Below are 19,030 nucleotides of genomic sequence, written 5' to 3' on the forward strand. Positions count from 1 at the left end.
TTGTCAACAGTAGTAGCGCATACTATATTTATCTAAACTAACTACAAAATTTCTCATAAAATGATCTATTAGTAAGATTTACTTGAAGACAGTTTTTTCCCTTATGTCGAGAATTGACATTAACTCATTATGAGAAGTTGATGAAAACTATTTTGGAATTAAAGACGAAATACACTTTTTAAAAACTAAATAATAATAATAATAATAATAATAATAATAATAATAATAATAATGCAATTATCAGTATAGCGTTGTGGAGATTATTAAGTGACTGATTGAGATCTTGAACCGAATAATGTTAGACCACCAATGAAAACCTGTGAGCAGTGGACGGCCGTTTCGTCCTATTGTGGGACTACTCAGCAGTGCGCATTCATGATCTCGCGCCGAAGGGACTCGAACCCAGAGCCTTCAGTCACGCGCGCAAACGCTTAACCTACTAAACCACTGGGTCGGTATCCAATGGTGTTAATGTGTAACTTCAACCAATCTACGAAATTAAGCGACCATCTTCCATTGTACTGAGTTAGATACCTGTCTCTACCCGATACGGAATAACTCCACTGGTCACATCTTCTCATTAGAACTCCGAAAATTCCCTCACGAAGCTAGTCACTAATGAGTACATGGTAATTACCAGTATATGGTTCAAATCTCGCGAGTGGGGTCGTGAATACTCACTGCCGAGGAGTCTCACAATAGGATGAAACAGCCGTTCAGTGTTACTAGGTTTTAAATGGTAGTCTAACATCAATCGGTTCAAGATCTCAATCAATAATATAATTCACTGTATTATCATGCTTGAATAATACATCTACACAATGTATATACATTACGTGTATAGACGTGTATGTTATAATATGATATTACATTCAGGTACTTATTTTACCTTAATTACTACTTTCTCGATTGATAGTCTTATTTTAGTAAATACATAGTTCAAAATTGATTGGTTAATTGAATGAATGATTGATTGATTGATTAAAAAAAAGAATCTAATCTTAATTACTATGAACAGTTTCAATTGAATAAGACATGCAAATAGATGAACTTTGGAACTAATCTATTGAATTGATATATGTTGATAGAATGTAATTCTACTGAATGATAAACGAATAATCTCATATATACAATATTATTATTTAATTATTATGCAAACACATAAAAATTGGTACAAGGAGGCACCAAACAGATATGCACCATATAAATTATTCGATTTATGTGAGGGCTGGGATACTGCCCGGCTGCCCAAACAGAAGCAGGTGGTTTTCTTAGGGGGCCATACTCAGAGCCTTCAACCTAAAGGTCAGATCCACAAGGCAGTGGAGTAACGTAAGGAGATGTAGTCCCATGGTAGCTGGTGACCAATGATACGTTTATACGCCATTTTTTCCCTCAGTATCCTGGGATCCATGTTCACCAATGATTTGAAATGAGGGTTTTCCAACTCCCCTAGGTGGATCCTCCATATCCACCGACCCGGTTAACGCACTAGACGTCCGCTTTTCTCCCTCTCAATTTCGTAGGCAACAGTAGGACTTCCCTGTCAGCGGTTGTAGGCACGTGGCCATGTGAGAGCATTCTGCGAGGGAGAGCTGGCTCTCCCCACTTTTGGCCGTACCAGGGCGTTTGGGGTTCACCGCCTTCTGGGAATCGGCTTAATTCAGATTGTTATTGTTTAATCACTAATATTGGATACAGTAATTTAAAACATTCCTAGAAACCTAACTTCTATAGTGTTCTGTTGTGGAAAATATCACATTTTCCTATATAGTAGAAGAGTCTAACAATATGTAATCTAAATATTTAGTAAACTTAGAAATATGAATAGTACCGGGGTCTCCAAGTTTATTACTGAATAAAAGTGTCAGAAATTTAGTAAAACAACCAGTGGAAATGTATATGTCAATGGTGCACTTTTGTGGCACAATAGGTTAACAAGTTCGGTTGTTAACCGAAAGGTTGGTGATCTGATTCTACCCGGAGCCGATAATAGCTTACTACAGTATGGCTCCTGATACAAGTGAGTCTGCTTCACAGAGCTGAGTCATTTTATTTAAATTGTAAAAGTCAAACATGGCTTTTGGTTTCCCTTTAGGCTGAAGTGAAACTACCCTCTTAAACGGTATATTTATAATTGTGAGAGTGAAGCAATGATTCGGTGACTAAGGCGTTTGAATTTCGTGCTCTAAGTTCCATGTCGGAACCCCACTCCACCTACGTTGAGTTGAGCAACCGGGAAGTATCATTTCTTAGAATATATATCACACCCAAGTGTCTGGTGAGTAGGTTTAACAAAAATATTATAAGCATTGGTGATAACGACACTAATGAAGATGAACACTTATACTCCAGTTTTTCTTTATACAAGCAGATCTGTTGAAAGGCTCATCTCAGCTGAATTTTTCAACATTATCTATCGGCCAACTTTATAGACTTTAATGAAACCCTCTTTTGAATTCATCAAAGTTATATAATCTATTCACTTTCAATCATTCTAACTGTCGTATTGGTCATAAATAGTTTTTTTTTCGATTTTCCATTACATCTGATTTGTAACTAATCATCATTATTCACTTGGTATTGTTTTGCTTGAATCTTCCCATTGAGGTTTAAGATTGCAATTGATCAGTTTGTTATTAGCATATGTGCATACTGTGTGTATTGCCTCGATATTGCCTTAATTCAAAGGCTTTATATGCTTTGACAGGTCATGTTATGTACGGGAAGTCACCATTTACAATTGAGCTATTCCACTGACTGACTTTACAAAATCTAATTAACTGGTCTTGTAAACATATTTGTAGGCTAATACTAAATCAATAAAAGCGTCTATCTTCCTAACTCTTGTTGGTTAAATCATTTCCTAATGGTCATTCAATCAACATGATTTATTAGTGCAATTAATATAGGTAACTATCGTGTGCATAGGTTATACTAAAGGAGACTATCAAATGATGTTTATAAATGGACACAATAATGTTCGTTTTTAATTCGTATGTATTGATTCTTTGAGTTATCCTATTATGGTTTGGGACTTTAAATCATTAATCTCTGTTGGCATATGAGCATCCTGTGAGGATTGCCTCGATAAGCAGAGATGGGTTGCGGCCACCAGTGGAATCCTGACTGCCCTTTCGTTCTACTTGGTCTATCCTTACAGAATCCAGTCCGTTGGCTTAGAAATTGGACGCCTACGAATTCTTTCATTCTGTTTAACAATACCCTGCTGAAGACTTTTCCTGGTATTGAGAGAAGAGTGATACCTCTGTAGTTCTCACACTTGGTGAGATCACCTTTCTTTGGTATCTTAATTAGGTGTCCTTCTTTCCAGTCTGTCCGTACTTGTTCTTCATCCCAAATCTTGCTGAAGAGAATGTTGAGTATCTTTGCAGTTAGTGCTACGTCTGCTGGAATGTTGTCTGGTCCCGCTGCTTTGTCGCTCTTGATTTGTCTGATGGCCATGCTGATTTCTTCAATTGCTGGTGGGCCAACATTGATTGGGAGGTCCGTGGGTGCTGCTTCGATGTTGGGTGGGTTCAGTGGAGCTGGTCGATTCAAGAGTTCCTTGAAGTGTTCTACCCACCTGTTTCGTTGTTCTTCAATGTTGGTGATTACCTTGTCTTCCTTGTTTTTCACGGGTTGTTCTGGTTTACGGTGATTTCCAGCGAGTTTCTTTGTTGTATCATACAATTGTCTCATGTTTCCTTCTCTTGCAGCCTTTTCTGCCATCATTGATAGATCTTCCACATATTTATGTTTTTCAGTTTTGATGCTCTTCTTCACTTGCTTGTTTACCTCTGTGTATTCAGCTTGTACAGAACCGTGCATCAAACCAAAACCGGACTACTTAACATAATGTAATAGATACACACAATCATGTTGTAATTGATAAACTACCTTTCAAAATATCTATACCATTATTATTACATTCCAGTGTATGGTATCTATTATTTATCATTGCAAGTTAACATTAGAAAACAATACATGTCTAATGTGAATGTAATACAAAGGGTATTACTCTTCTAGATTTTAAAAGGACCCACATTTTGACAAGTTGACCTTATAACCTAACACACATACAACATACATACACATTGTATCTATCTTCAATACAATCTATGTACTTAATTGTCACATTTATGTATATTTATGTGTATAATCTTTCTTTGTCTAATGAATTAGAAAAGGACACATGTTAGTTGATGAGTCACTTAAATTGTACTCCTTTGTATATAAACATAAAGATAATCAGATTAACAATAACCAAGTTATTGATAACAGTATATACATTAATTAGAATAGTTGATAAGGTGAATATTCAAAAGAAAAATGGTAAGTAATTGAAATCATGAATCAATCAAAGCTAGACCACCATGGAAAACCTAGAAGCACTGGACGGCTGTTTCATCCTAGTATGGGACTCCTCAGCAGTGCGTATCAACGATGCCGCCCTCCCCTCGCATTGTTGAGAATTCTCATACTTGAACGAAAAAGCCGTCCAGTGCTTCCAGGTTTTCCATGGTGGTCTAGCTTCGATTGAATCATGATTTCAACTATTGAAATTACTAAACTCTCCACAAAACCCCTTCCGATAAAAATGGTTAATGTCTATTATGAAAGAAAAATTTACAGACCTAATTAATTTTAAACATTGTGATATGATGAAATGGTGATATAATGGTCTAGAGGTTAAATCTTCGCGTGCAAGACAGATAGGTCTTGGGTTTGAATCTCATGAGGTGAGATTGTGGATGTGCATTGCTGAGGAGTCCCACAGTAGGACGAAACGGTCGTTTAGTGCTTCCAGGTTTTCCATGGTGGTCTAGTTTCAATTGACTCATGATCTCAACTATTAAAATTACTATAATATCTACAAAACTCCTACTGATACATGTGAAATAAATGGATAACATGAATAGATTAATGTTAGATCACTATTGAAAACCTGGAAACATTGAACGGGATACTGAGACTCCTCAACAGTGTACATCAACGATCCCGCGTATGGGATTTGACACTTAATACCTTCGGTCTCGCATGTGAATGCTTAACCTCTAAATCATCTGTATTAATTTTAAATCTCAGTGAATGAGTGAAAAGTTATGACACACTCCTTTGAGTATAATTGAAGTTAATTTTTAATCATAGACTAATATTCAGTGAAGAACTTATTTAAAATCACCAAATACTGGATATCATTCAGAAATGATTGAAAGTTAAACCTTAGATCACGATCTAATTGTCTAAAAATATCAAGTTCTTCACATAATCTACAGATCATTAGTTCGAAACAATAGGCAGGTGTGTGTTTGTGAGACTCAGTCACATAAAGCTAAACGTTGAGAACTAGAACAAAACAGTTATTCGATATGATCATATTTAGTTTGCGGTTGGCCTTTTAATTTATTTAATCTGATTGCATCAGTAGGCCTCAACATACATAACGAAAAAAGCAAGATCCTCAAATACAACACGGAGAACGCCACACTTGATGCACAAGCTCTGGAACATGTGCAATCTTTCACGTATCTGGAAAGCATCATCCATGAACAAGGAAGATCGGATGCAGATGTAGAGACGAAGATTAGCAAAGCAAGCGCCGTATTTCTACAGGTGAAGAACATATAGGACTCAAAACAACTGTCAACAAACATCAAAATCAAGATCTTGAATAAGAAGGTCAAGACAGTTCCACTGTATGGAGATGAAACATGAGGAAGTACCACAACCCATAACAAACATGTACAAATATTTACAAACAGTTGTCTACACAAGCCACTGAATGTCCGTTGGTCAGGTACCATCAACAACAGCCTTCTGTGATAGAGAACAAACCAGCTTCCATCTGAAGAGGTGACTAGCAAATGACGTTGTATGTGGATGCGACATACATTACAGAAATCACCAAACTGCATCATGAGGCATGCCCTAACTTGGAATACTGAAAGGAATCTTAAAAGAGAGAGGAAGGCTGAAGAACACACTACGTCGGGAATCGGAAACAAACATGAAAAGTATGGACAAGTACAGAAGGATGTTTTACACTGATATAAATGTGTGTAAAAATTGTTTAATAGCTTAATTGTTTAGAGTTCTGTCTGTTGGATGTTGAAATTATTTAATTATAAATAGCCTATTTGAATTCAGGCTTCATTTAAGTAAGAAGGCACCATAGATATTATCATAAATTTATCTTTTGATGTAAATTTTTTTATAATATCATGAATTCATTAAAGGTAAGAACTTCGCCTGTAACTCTTCTAGAGTTACTGCCGGTCCCAAGCCCGGATAAAAGAGCACGGTTGACAACCCCATCCCATAGAAAAAAAATCTTGCTAAAAATCGACAATCAGATTAAAGTATTAAGGGTAAGGAATGTAATTGTATAAAATCAATAATAAAAAATCATTTCTAAATTGTCTTCAACCATCTTCTTATATATTTTGTTAATAAAGATTGAAGTTATGATGTGAGAAATGGTTTTCATTCCAGCTAAAATATTTTTTACTCTAATTAATGTGCATCCTACTCACTACCTTCTCGTGGCGGGAGTGTTGTCTACGAAATTGAGAGGGGGGAAAGCGGACGTCCGGTGTGTTAACCGGGTTGATGGATATGGAGGATCTACCTGGAATAGTTGGAAAACCCTCATTTCAAATCAGTGGTGAACATGGACTCCAGGATCGTAAGGGAAAAATGGCATATAAACGTGTCATTGGTCACCAGCAACCATGGGACCGCATCTCCTTACGTCGCTACACTGCCTTGTAGATTAGGCCTTCGGTCCAATTTGCTGTACCTCATTAGCACAACAAGATGAACACCAAATTCATAGAAGTAGTCACTTCAATCGTGGTAATCTATAAAAGAAAGAGTGCATACAAGTACATAATGCAGGAAGAAAGAATTAGTTGGTAGAAAGAAAGATATAAAGTAATTTTAATCTCATGGTTTAAGGGCAGACGAAGAGTGTATACAACGACACCACTGTGATCGATTCTGAGTCATGTCATATAGAGTCTCCGACCATCGGTTACTACAGTCACGTGGACCCCAACCAAGTAGATTGCATCTACCAACATGGCTCAAACTAGAAGTTAGTGACCTAAATGACTGATGCCAAATCTTGGTTTGGTCGCCTCTGACTTTCTTCCATCCGTCTCCAACACTAGTCAGCATTGCCTGCCGTGGTAAACAGTGTTCAGACATAAGTAAGACGTAGCTCAATCATGTTAATTGATGAAGATTTACAACCACATACACTGATTTACCATCGTTCCTTAATGCTCTGCGTCTAACCTCACAATTACTTATCCGGTGATCCCAGCAGATGCAAGCTATATTTCTAAGGCATCTGTGGTCAAATACTAGTGGCTTACGAATATCTTCTACTCTTACTGGCGACATTTCGCAGCCTAAAGTAAAACAGAAAGAACTGCTGCGCAGTATACTCGGCCCTTAATTAATAGATGGATATCTCTACTTCGCCATAACTGACGTAAGTTAGCAAAAGCCAAACGAGTTTTCTGAATCCGTGCAGAGATTTTGTCAGAAACCAACTCATTACGGTTGATCAGACTTTTAAGATAAGCGTTCGACTACTTCACTGCCTATCCTTAGTTCAGGTATTGACACAGGCCAGTCCCGAAGCAAAAACTTGCATTTAGAAGGGGAGAAACGCATCACAAACAATGCTCACTGTCCCGATCGTTGCTGCTACCTTGACATGATGGTCGGACTTGCCTATCGTGATGAACCAATTGAGCTATACTGGCTGGAACAATCGTCCCTCATGGTTCTACCATGCCAGACAGGTCTGTTGAAGAGCAGTAAGACTAAAAGCAGCAAACCTTAGGTCGGAAGGCGAAGTCGTACTGCTGAATGTACAGAGGTGTGACAGCAGTAAGGTGTTTCCTTCAGGCAACCACCATCATAGCGATTCTGCCTTCCCACAAGGAGGGGTGTTGTTAGAAAGGGTCGACTCTAAAAATGCACATAACTCCTTCCCTCACGGATTTCCGTCTCCGGGGGTAAGGTTCCAATAAATGCGGAGCTAAGAAGAAACTTACAACAAGATCGTGTATGACCCACCTCAATCAGTTGTATCTTGGGCACTGAAGTCACGCTCTCACGTCACTAAAACAACCCAAAACACTAGTTCCTTTTCAGATACCTCTAGATCAACCCTTCCACAATGTGGCAAACCAAGAAGTCAGAACTGTCCTCATACATCTAGCAACACTCAACATCACTCGATTCATAATCAATACTCCTAGTTACAAACACTGGATTTATTCACAGAAACCATTCACAATTTACACATCTCATACATAACTATCTCTAATCTTGTCAATCATAATGAATTTATATAATTAATCTCTAGTTTATTATCAAGTCATTTTAACACATTGCATTTCTTCGAAATACCAAATAAATAAACGATGTTAAATCGTGATAATCACGAGGTTGTCAATCAGTTATCAACGTGGAACCTAACATAGAAGAAGGTTGACACAAGTTGTCATATCACGTTTGCATTGCATGATAAGATAAAATCAATACTATTTATACATATATTTGTACCAAAAGAACTAAGAGTAATGTAGAAGTAGTAGTGGTAGTGGTACTAGTAATAGTAGTGGTACTTATAATGAGTAGTATTAGTATTAGTAGTAGTAGTAGTAGTAGTAGTAGTAGTAGTGGGGGTAGTACTTAGAATGAGATAAAAATAGGCAGTAAGAATAGGATAATCTTGTTAGTATGATTAATTTGTAAAGTACTTTTTAAACTTGTACAACAGTTTATTGAGTACTTTGAAAGCACTTACAGTAAGAAAACAATTTGACAAATAAGTAGGATTTTCATTCGAATTCTGTAAATCTCTCTTGAAAGAAAAACATAAAGTTTCCTTACTGTTGTGATTTTATTCCTGACTAGTTATCATGTGATTTATTCATCAATCGGAATACGACTTATACAATCGTAACACTGTGTCACATCAATCACATATTGATCGGCATGAGTTACCTAGCATCCTTATTAGTCACTGTTTCTTGAGTAACCCTGCATGTTCAGTTCAGAACAGTGATCACAGCCTCACAGTGACATGCATCATGTATTTCAAACATACTGGGTTTATCATACAGAAGTGAAATAGACCACATCACACCATGAAATACAAACTAACATTTATACGAGATCAAGTGAAAAGGTGGCTGTGAATGTGTGAAACTGTAATGAATAGACTGGGTATAACTCAAGAATGATAAATCGTATCATAATAGTTCATGGATCAAAATGAAGCTTATAATAAGAGGAATATGAATCTACAGATAGTCTAGCTACTTAACAATTACACAATAAGAATTTATATATAATATGAATCCATTAACAATTCTCAGAAGTTATCCGTCATTTAACAACTACCATAATGGTTAACACATTACTAAAACATGTTATGAGTATGTCTAATCTTTCTATTTTAACTTTCTTTATAATAAATATACAACATTGCTTAAATACAAAGAAGCATATTTGTATTTACTACCTATACTGTCCAGGTCAGTTGTCATGCTTTAACGAACATAACAGTACCATTGGCCATAGAAAATAGAAATGACTCATTGTTTCTCCTTTTCACTATAATAAGAATATATGAAGTTGATCGATTATCCACAACAACAACAACAACAACAACAACAAAAATTACGATGGATGATAAGAAAAAGAAACAGTTTCCATGTTGATAGATTATTTTACAAATTTTCATCACTTCTATGATTTCATAATTGAATTCATGAGTTAATTGAAGTTAGACTATCATGGAAAACTTGGAAACACTGTACGTCGAGGTGTACAGAACAAGCTGTGAAACGCATATGGAGAAATTCGAACACTTCACTTCTATCTGAAGTTTGTGTTGATGATGTCGTTCAGAAGAACGATGAAAGCTCCACGATCAAACCATCCAGCTCACAGAACAAAATTCCATCAAAATCATCCACCTGAGCTACAAATCTTCTCCACTGTACGGCTGTTTCATCCTAGTATGGGACTTCACAGTAGTGAGTATCCACGTGCCGATCCCGCGAAATTCGAACCCAGGACCTATTAGTTCCGAGTGATTCTCCATCTAATGTCAATTCATTGTGATAACAACTACTACTCAATAATATACATCCATAAGCATGAACTTGGTAATCAAACTCAGGACATTCAGTATCGTACTTAAACGTTTAACATATGAAGCACTGAGCTGGCATCTAATGGTGTTAGAAGAATCCATAACAAAATCTCATTCAAGACACAATTCCAAGCCATCACTTTCGGATAATCTATTCAGCATTGTACATAAATGAAATGTTCATTTCAATTAATAATTTGTAAATTGGATAGACTGAACACATACTGTATTCAATTGGATATATAGCAGAATGAAAAAACCTTTCATTAATTTCATCAACGATTTATACATACAAAAATTTCCATTAAATGAATTATGAATAGAGGCCAAATGCCCTGGTACTGTTGAGGGTGGGGATAGTTCGTACTTCCTTTCTACATGCTATCATATGGCTACGTGTCAGGAAAATCCTACTCACTGCCTTCTCGTGGTAGAGGTGTTGTTTACGAACTTGAGAAAACAAAAAGCGAATATCCGGCACTTTAACCGATCCACTTAGGGCAGTTGAAAAATCCTGATTCCAAACTAGTGGTGCACATGTGCTCCAGGATCTTGAAAGAAAAACTGACGTACGAATCTATTGCTCGTCACAGGCTACCATGGGATTTCATTTCCTTACGTTCATTCACTTCCTTGTGAATTAGACTTTCGTAGAAATCAAATGATAAGGTATGGCATATATGCATTCGATGTCTCTTTGAACCAATAGAGGTTAAGCGCTTGCGTGCGTAACTGATAGATCCTGACTTCGAATCTCGCAAGGCGGGATTGTGAATGTGCACTGCTGAGGAGTCACACAATAGAACGAAACGGCTTCCCAGTTATTCCAGGTTTCCATGGTGTTTTAGCTTCAATTTATTCATGATCTCAACTGTTAAATTATTATAATATCCACGTGTATACAGCCATTGTCAGGGAAGTCCTAATCACCGCCTTCTCGCAGCACTACTGTTGTTTACGAAACTGACAACACAAAAAGTGAATATTTGGCTCTTTAACCAGAATGGTGGGTACGCAAGATTCATGTAGGGCAGTTGGAAGATATTGATTCCATATCAATGGTGAACATGTATTCCAGGATCCTGAGGGAACAAATGACATATGAACCCATTGTTAGTCGCCAGCTACTATGCGACTGTATCTGCCTTGTGGATCAAACTTTCACATATATTAAATGATAAAGTGTGGCATATATGTATTCAATGTCTTTTTGAACCAATATTTATATTCACTTGGTATTATTTACTTAAATCTTCCCAATTAAACAATACCAAGTAAGCCAGCTTCCAGCTGAAGAATAAATTAGGAAAAAATGATGGAAATGGATAGAACACACATTAAGAAAATCATCAAACTACATCACGAGGCAAGCCCTGACTTGGAATCCTAAAGGGAAACGGAAAATTGGAAGGCCAAAGAACACGTTACGTCGGAAGATAGAAGTAGATATGTGAAAATGATGAATAACAATTGGAAAGAGCTGGAAAGGATTGCCCAGGATAGGGTTGGATGGTGAGTGCTAGTGGGTGGCCTATGCTCCTCCACGAGGAGTAACAGGCGTAAGTAAGTAAGTAAGTATTTCACAAGTAACTGGTTATCAGGACTCAATAGTTAAATGGATAATACAATGATATTTAAAGCAAACATTACTAAGTTCGAGTCCCAAGATTAATCTCAAGTTTAAAATACAAACATATCAAACTGATGAGTTATAAATAGGACGAAACATACATTCTATATTCTATTACTAGCTATTATACATCTTTGTTTACTATATCTATATATTTAATAAGGTAAATTCTGTATTATAATTTTATCAGAAGGGCTTTGTGGAGATTTTAGAATTTTCACAGATTGAAATCATGAGTCAATTGAAGCTAGACCACCATGGAAAACCTGGAAGTACTGGACGGCCGCTTCGTCCTAGCATGGAACTCCTCAGCAGTGCGCATCCACGATCCCGCACTCCGCGAGATTCCGACCCAGGACCTACCGGTTTCGCGCGCGAGCACTTGACCACTAGACCACTGAGCCGTCATCCAACGGTGTTAATGTCTAACTTTAGCTAATCCACGAAATTGAGCGACACATCCATCATTGTCTTCAGTGAGTTACTATCTCACAACAGACCTGGTTGATATGTTTTGACGGGTATAGGGCATGGCAACTGTTAGAATCTAATGTGTGAGCGAAAGGTGTAATAATTGGTTGTCTACTTAGTCAGACATATAGATAGTCTGACAGGTATTAGGTGAGTTATATATTCCTCTTTCCTTATTATTGCTTCATTGTTGTTGGATTATGTTGGGTTTTGGTGTTGAAATATATTTACGTTCTGGTCAGGTTAATCACATGTTCTTGATCTGAGTTGTGTTGAAGTCCTATAGAATAGACACTGGAAGGGAATCTAATGTAGATATTCGTCTAAGGTAAATTAACGTGCCATACATGATGAATAGTGGCTAGCAGTGGAATCCAGGACGCGCGTCACTTCGTCCTATTTGGGACTCGTCGGCCGGATATACCTGCATCTCAGACTTGTTGATGTTCACTCTGGGACTCGAACCCAGTACCATTCGCTTCAAATGCCACTCAGCTACTGAGATCCTGATAACCACTTGTTTGTGCAATGGAATGAATTTAAATTCACTTGGTATTATTTGGCTTGTATCTTCCCATTGAGGTTTAAGACTGCAATTGATCAGTCTATTATTGGCATACGCACAATATGCACATATGCCAATAAAACAGACTGATCAATTGATCAGTCTTAAAACTTCAATGGGAAGATACAAGCTAAATAATACCAAGTGAATATATATTATCATATATTTATAACTTACTAATTCATCTAATGAACGAAAATCAACAATTGGACGTTTTAATTCCTGTTTTTGTTTCTCCTTCTTCATATTATTATTATTATTATTATTATTATTATTATTATTATTATTATTACAATCTAATAATGTATGTTGATTAGTTTTATTCATTGAAATGTTCTTATCTTCTTGTTGTTGTTTACGTAATCCTATTGAACAATTGGATCGATAATATAATAATTGATTTTTATCATTATTATTATTATTATTATTGATTTTTTGATGATGATGATGATTGTTTGAATTGATTGAATATTGATTAATTGATTGATTGAATTCATTAGTTAATTGTTTATCAATTTCTATTTCTAATTTAACAATATCTGGTATACACATATGAATATAATTACCAAGACGTGCTAATTCTAATAAACATACAATAACATTACGTAGATTTTTTTTACATACTAAATCTTCACTTTCAAATAAGATTGAATTATACATACCAAGTTGACGACACCATTGTAAAAAATTCGATACATTATTACGTGATATAAAACTAATGATCGCATTAGATGAATGATGATGATGATGATGATGATATTCATATTTTTGATAAATTGGACTAGATTTAGGTAATGTAACTTGTATACCACTAATACGTATATTATGCAATGGGATAGATTTAGAATGATTAATTGATTGATTAGTTTCTAAAGCTAAACGATGATGTAATTCAGTTGCATGATGACATAATAGAATACCATCGGATAAATAATCAAAAAAATTATCTGAATTCATTCCATTAGTCATAGTTGGATACATTTGTTTAAACCAATCAACTAAATCTTCAATCATAACTAATAATAATTCATCTTTATTAGTATTATTATTATTATTATTCAAACTTATACTACTTGAATCTTCAGATGTTGTAGTATTAGTAGTATTTGTATTAGAATAAATGGAATCAATTAATTGATTATGATTACCAAATGATGTATGAACATAACCACTATCATCATCTGTATTTAAACTATTTAAACTAGATGATAATCCCATAAATTGACGTGTTATCATATCAAAATTATTAAATGTTTCTTGTAATATTAATTCACTATCTGTTGGATCTTGTTTATCATCATTGGAAATAAATGAATCATCATGATGTTTTTCATGATTGACATGATCATCACTTAATTTATTGAATGGTATATTTGTATTATTCATTGAAATAGGTTCTGTTTTATATGGATAATTATCTGGTGGTAATGAGAATGCTCGTTGATGTATTCCATTTAGACAATTTAATCGATCCATATTCTAATCTAATTTCATAATGTTTAAATGAATCATTCTATGAAAAAAAATGTATCACATTTCAATGACATTCAATATAATAAACATATTTAATGAATAAATAAAGTAAATAAAGTACAAATATTCCAGTTTTGATCAATCAACCCAGTACATGTGCATTCGACGGTACTTCCTTATTTACTCTTTTTTTTTAATGAATGAGTCTTTTCGAAATTCAATATTATAAATAATTTGAATCTACCAATCATATTAGAGAATTTGAATTTATTTCATTCATATCATCCCACGCATTGATGATTTCAATTATGATTGGTTTAAATGATTATTTTTTTATGGATTTTTATTGGTTTATCAAGGTCAATTCAATCCAATCATATTGAAGGATTTCATTTAATGGATTGAATCTATATATACTCAGATTGGTAGTAGACTATAATAAGTGACACTATGATTTATGGAGATAATAGGTGTTGGATTTTGGCGCGATATTCAATCTTGGCATTATAGCTAATGTCAATTCATGATGTAAACTCTGTCAATTATAAATTATAATTCGAATTCCTAGCATTCATTGATAATACTTATTTGGTCCTAGTTATCAGGTGCACATTCTCAAGATCAGTCTAGAGTCGCTCAAAGGTCGTCCATATATTGTAGTCTCACCGATTAAATAGAAAACAATAGTTGTTCATAGTTTTTCGTTTACAACAGATTGATATATCCTAACGAGAATACTGGACAGTAACTGTAGGAATCTATTTATGGATTAATACAAAACATATATTTTTATTGTAACTTAACTATGTATATTCATATTCCTCTTATTATAAGCTTCATTTTGATCCATGAACTATTATGATACGATTTATCATTCTTGAGTTATACCCAGTCTATTCATTACAGTTTCACACATTCACAGCCACCTTTTCACTTGATCTCGTATAAATGTTAGTTTGTATTTCATGGTGTGATGTGGTCTATTTCACTTCTGTATGATAAACCCAGTATGTTTGAAATACATGATGCATGTCACTGTGAGGCTGTGATCACTGTTCTGAACTGAACATGCAGGGTTACTCAAGAAACAGTGACTAATAAGGATGCTAGGTAACTCATGCCGATCAATATGTGATTGATGTGACACAGTGTTACGATTGTATAAGTCGTATTCCGATTGATGAATAAATCACATGATAACTAGTCAGGAATAAAATCACAACAGTAAGGAAACTTTATGTTTTTCTTTCAAGAGAGATTTACAGAATTCGAATGAAAATCCTACTTATTTGTCAAATTGTTTTCTTACTGTAAGTGCTTTCAAAGTACTCAATAAACTGTTGTACAAGTTTAAAAAGTACTTTACAAATTAATCATACTAACAAGATTATCCTATTCTTACTGCCTATTTTTATCTCATTCTAAGTACTACCCCCACTACTACTACTACTACTAATACTAATACTACTCATTATAAGTACCACTACTATTACTAGTACCACTACCACTACTACTTCTACATTACTCTTAGTACTTTTGGTACAAATATATGTATAAATAGTATTGATTTTATCTTATCATGCAATGCAAACGTGATATGACAACTTGTGTCAACCTTCTTCTATGTTAGGTTCCACGTTGATAACTGATTGACAACCTCGTGATTATCACGATTTAACATCGTTTATTTATTTGGTATTTCGAAGAAATGCAATGTGTTAAAATGACTTGATAATAAACTAGAGATTAATTATATAAATTCATTATGATTGACAAGATTAGAGATAGTTATGTATGAGATGTGTAAATTGTGAATGGTTTCTGTGAATAAATCCAGTGTTTGTAACTAGGAGTATTGATTATGAATCGAGTGATGTTGAGTGTTGCTAGATGTATGAGGACAGTTCTGACTTCTTGGTTTGCCACATTGTAGAAGGGTTGATCTAGAGGTATCTGAAAAGGAACTAGTGTTTTGGGTTGTTTTAGTGACGTGAGAGCGTGGTCCGTAATGCTCAAGTTATAACTGCTTGTAGTCCGACACATATGAATTTGTTGTTCTGGACTCAATAGTCAAGGCTAGGCCGGAAGAAGGACCGATGAACAGTCTACACTGTTCGTACGCATTTTGTGCGTCATTGTTCCAGTTGATAAATCACTATTCTTTAATTGGCGATATCATTCCATTATATATTCATAGGATATATGGTCACAACTTATAACACAAATAAATTCTATTTCTAGCTAGGAAATTTTTAGAAAACTGAACAACCGTTATTGATGATGATAATGAACTTTCTTATTACTAATTGTATTTTTCAATAACAGTTACCCGTTCGACTATGAAATATTATGTCAAAGTGCGGGAAAAGAAAATTTAAACCTACTTTGTACTGAGAAATACTTCTTTCGCTTGATTTTCAATCAATTCGATAAATCTCTCAGTAATCTCTGTTCAGAACTAATTGGTAACTATAATAAGTGAATTATCACTTTGCCTATTTGACCAGAGCATAGAGGTACAAAGATAAATGTATTCCCAATACTTCTATAAATAGATGATTCTGATAATTTGGGCCTTAGATAAGGACTAGAAGTAGAGGAATATATTACATAAATAAATGGATCGATTGAAGTTAAGCATTAACACAGTTGAACACCAGCTTAGTAGTCTACAGGTTAGGCGTTTGTGCGTGTGAATGGAGGTCATGGTTTCCGGTGTTCTTACTGTGGGATCGTGAATGCGCATTTTCGAGGAGTCACATAGTAGGACGAAATGGCCATCCAGTGTTTTGAGGTTTTCAGTGGTGGTCTACATTAGATTGGCTCGTGGATTCAACTATTAAAGTCAACTTTATTATCAAAGAAATAGACTGATGAATAAATAATTTACAAACATGAAAATTTAGCAAAGAAATAGTGCTTTTGTATCAGTTAATCATTATGCCTGTGCACAAATATGTAGAATTTACAATCGAATTTAATAATCAATACCTTTAATAATTGAGATCATGAGTCAATTGAAGCTAGACCATCATGGAAAACCTGAAAGCATTCGACGGCCATTTTGTCCTATTGTAGGACTTCTCAATAGTGCGTATCCAAGATCCCGCCTCACGAGATTCGAACCCAGAATCTATCGATCTCACGCGGTAAGGAATGAATGAGCAGTAATATTACTTTAATTTGGTGTTATCGATGAAAAACAATCATGAAGTTTCAATAATTCATATACAACAGTTTGAATACAATGTTTAATTGATTGTAGTTTGTTAAGAATTGAGCTTCATTAAATATCCATAATAAACATCTGGATTGAAGCACATGACCCACTGAAGTGAAAAAATTATCAGTATAGGGTTGTGGGGATTATTAAGTTTTTGGTTGAGATCATGAACCATATACTCACTAGTGACTAGCTTTGTGAAGGAATTCTCGTAGTTTTAGTGAGAAGCCATGACCAGTGGAGCTAATCCATGACGAGTAGAGACAGGTATCCACCTTAGTACAATGGATGCCGGTCGCGTAATTTCGTGGATTGGTTGAAGTTAGACATGAACACCGTTGGATGCCGGCGAGCTCAGTGGTCTAGAGGTTAAGCGTCCGCGCGCGAGACTAAAAACCCTGGGATGGAATCTCGCGAGTGGGATCGTGGATGCACGCTGCTGAGGAGTATCACAATAGGACGAAACGGTCATCTAGTGCGTCCAGGTTTTCAGTGGTAGTCTAACATCATTCGGTTCATGATCTCAAACAAAAAGTGAAAAGTATTGTAGATATTGTAAATGAATGTAACAGAAACTATTCTTTACCCTGATGATTACTAGAAGGTATTAAGTCGTACTCACATCCAATCAAACAGAAAAAATATTAGAACCATATACTATGAATGAAATGAAAAAGATAGCTTTTGAAGGTCTCTAAGAGTTAGATAAACTTTTCAGTCAAATGAAATAACCATACAACAGCTGATTGAATTCAAATTCAAAGCCTAGACAGCTAGACTTCTGCAAGGAGACTTCTATCTAACTCAAAATGATATTCACAATCCTTTGAATATTGATCTGTTGATAGGTTGACGGAACATTTTACATTGATCCTAAAGCTTGTGATCCTTTCATCAATATTAGTATGATGACTATAAAAGTTCATTTTAAAAATCTGTAAGCAAAAACAAAAAGTTCTATAGATGGGTATAAAAAAAGGACAAAATCTTACTATAATGGATTGTTAGTACAAATAAATCGATTACATATTCTGTTGTCACTACACAGATGGTACTTACACAATACTAAGAACTAAGTATGGGGGTACTGAATTTACTGGGCAAGTTTTTCGAACTTTATCTAGCAATGCTTTTGCTAAGAGATGAGGAATGTGATGGTACTATTGCTTTTCTAGACTTTCTACCAACGATCGAATCAGCTGAGACAGTAAAAAGTAGTGTTGATAGAGAAACTAACCTTTATAGAACTTTCCCTACTACAGTATAAAACAAATCCGTTTGAATCCTTGGTCAAAAGACCTAATCCATTAGCTCTAAAGACTCCTTTCAAAAGTGAATTAAAGTATTTACGATCGACAGAGTGAAAATCGATTGAATCCCACATAACCGAAACTTTTCTGAATCCAATTCTTAAGTTGACTACTATACAATCAACGTAAAGTGTTTTCATTCAGTCCTATTCATATTTAAAGAATGATACTC

General features: G+C 35.1%; 2 protein-coding genes across 3 annotated transcripts in view; both read right to left on the reverse strand.

Moving 5' to 3' along the window:
- The window catches only part of GAS2L1_1 (Growth arrest-specific 2 like), a 52,102-nt gene extending 36,996 nt beyond the window's left edge, over nt 1-15,106 (reverse strand). For both annotated transcript variants that reach the window (XM_051212738.1, XM_051212739.1), the window contains exon 1: nt 13,030-15,106. In XM_051212738.1, the coding sequence (XP_051068649.1) occupies nt 13,030-14,328 (1,299 nt within the window). In that variant the 5' untranslated portion in view covers nt 14,329-15,106. The remainder of the gene's footprint in view (nt 1-13,029) is intronic.
- On the reverse strand, nt 246-15,779 carry MS3_00004769 (uncharacterized protein). Its single transcript, XM_051212742.1, has 2 exons — nt 15,323-15,779; nt 246-9,058 (listed from the first exon to the last, which is right to left on the reverse strand). The coding sequence occupies exon 2, from the start codon at nt 3,829-3,831 to the stop codon at nt 3,040-3,042; it is 792 nt and encodes a 263-aa protein (XP_051068651.1). The 5' UTR covers nt 3,832-9,058; nt 15,323-15,779; the 3' UTR covers nt 246-3,039.
- Nucleotides 15,780-19,030: the final 3,251 nt, after the last annotated feature.

This window comes from Schistosoma haematobium, chromosome 3 (assembly GCF_000699445.3).
Source record: "Schistosoma haematobium chromosome 3, whole genome shotgun sequence".
Classification (NCBI taxonomy): domain Eukaryota; kingdom Metazoa; phylum Platyhelminthes; class Trematoda; order Strigeidida; family Schistosomatidae; genus Schistosoma; species Schistosoma haematobium.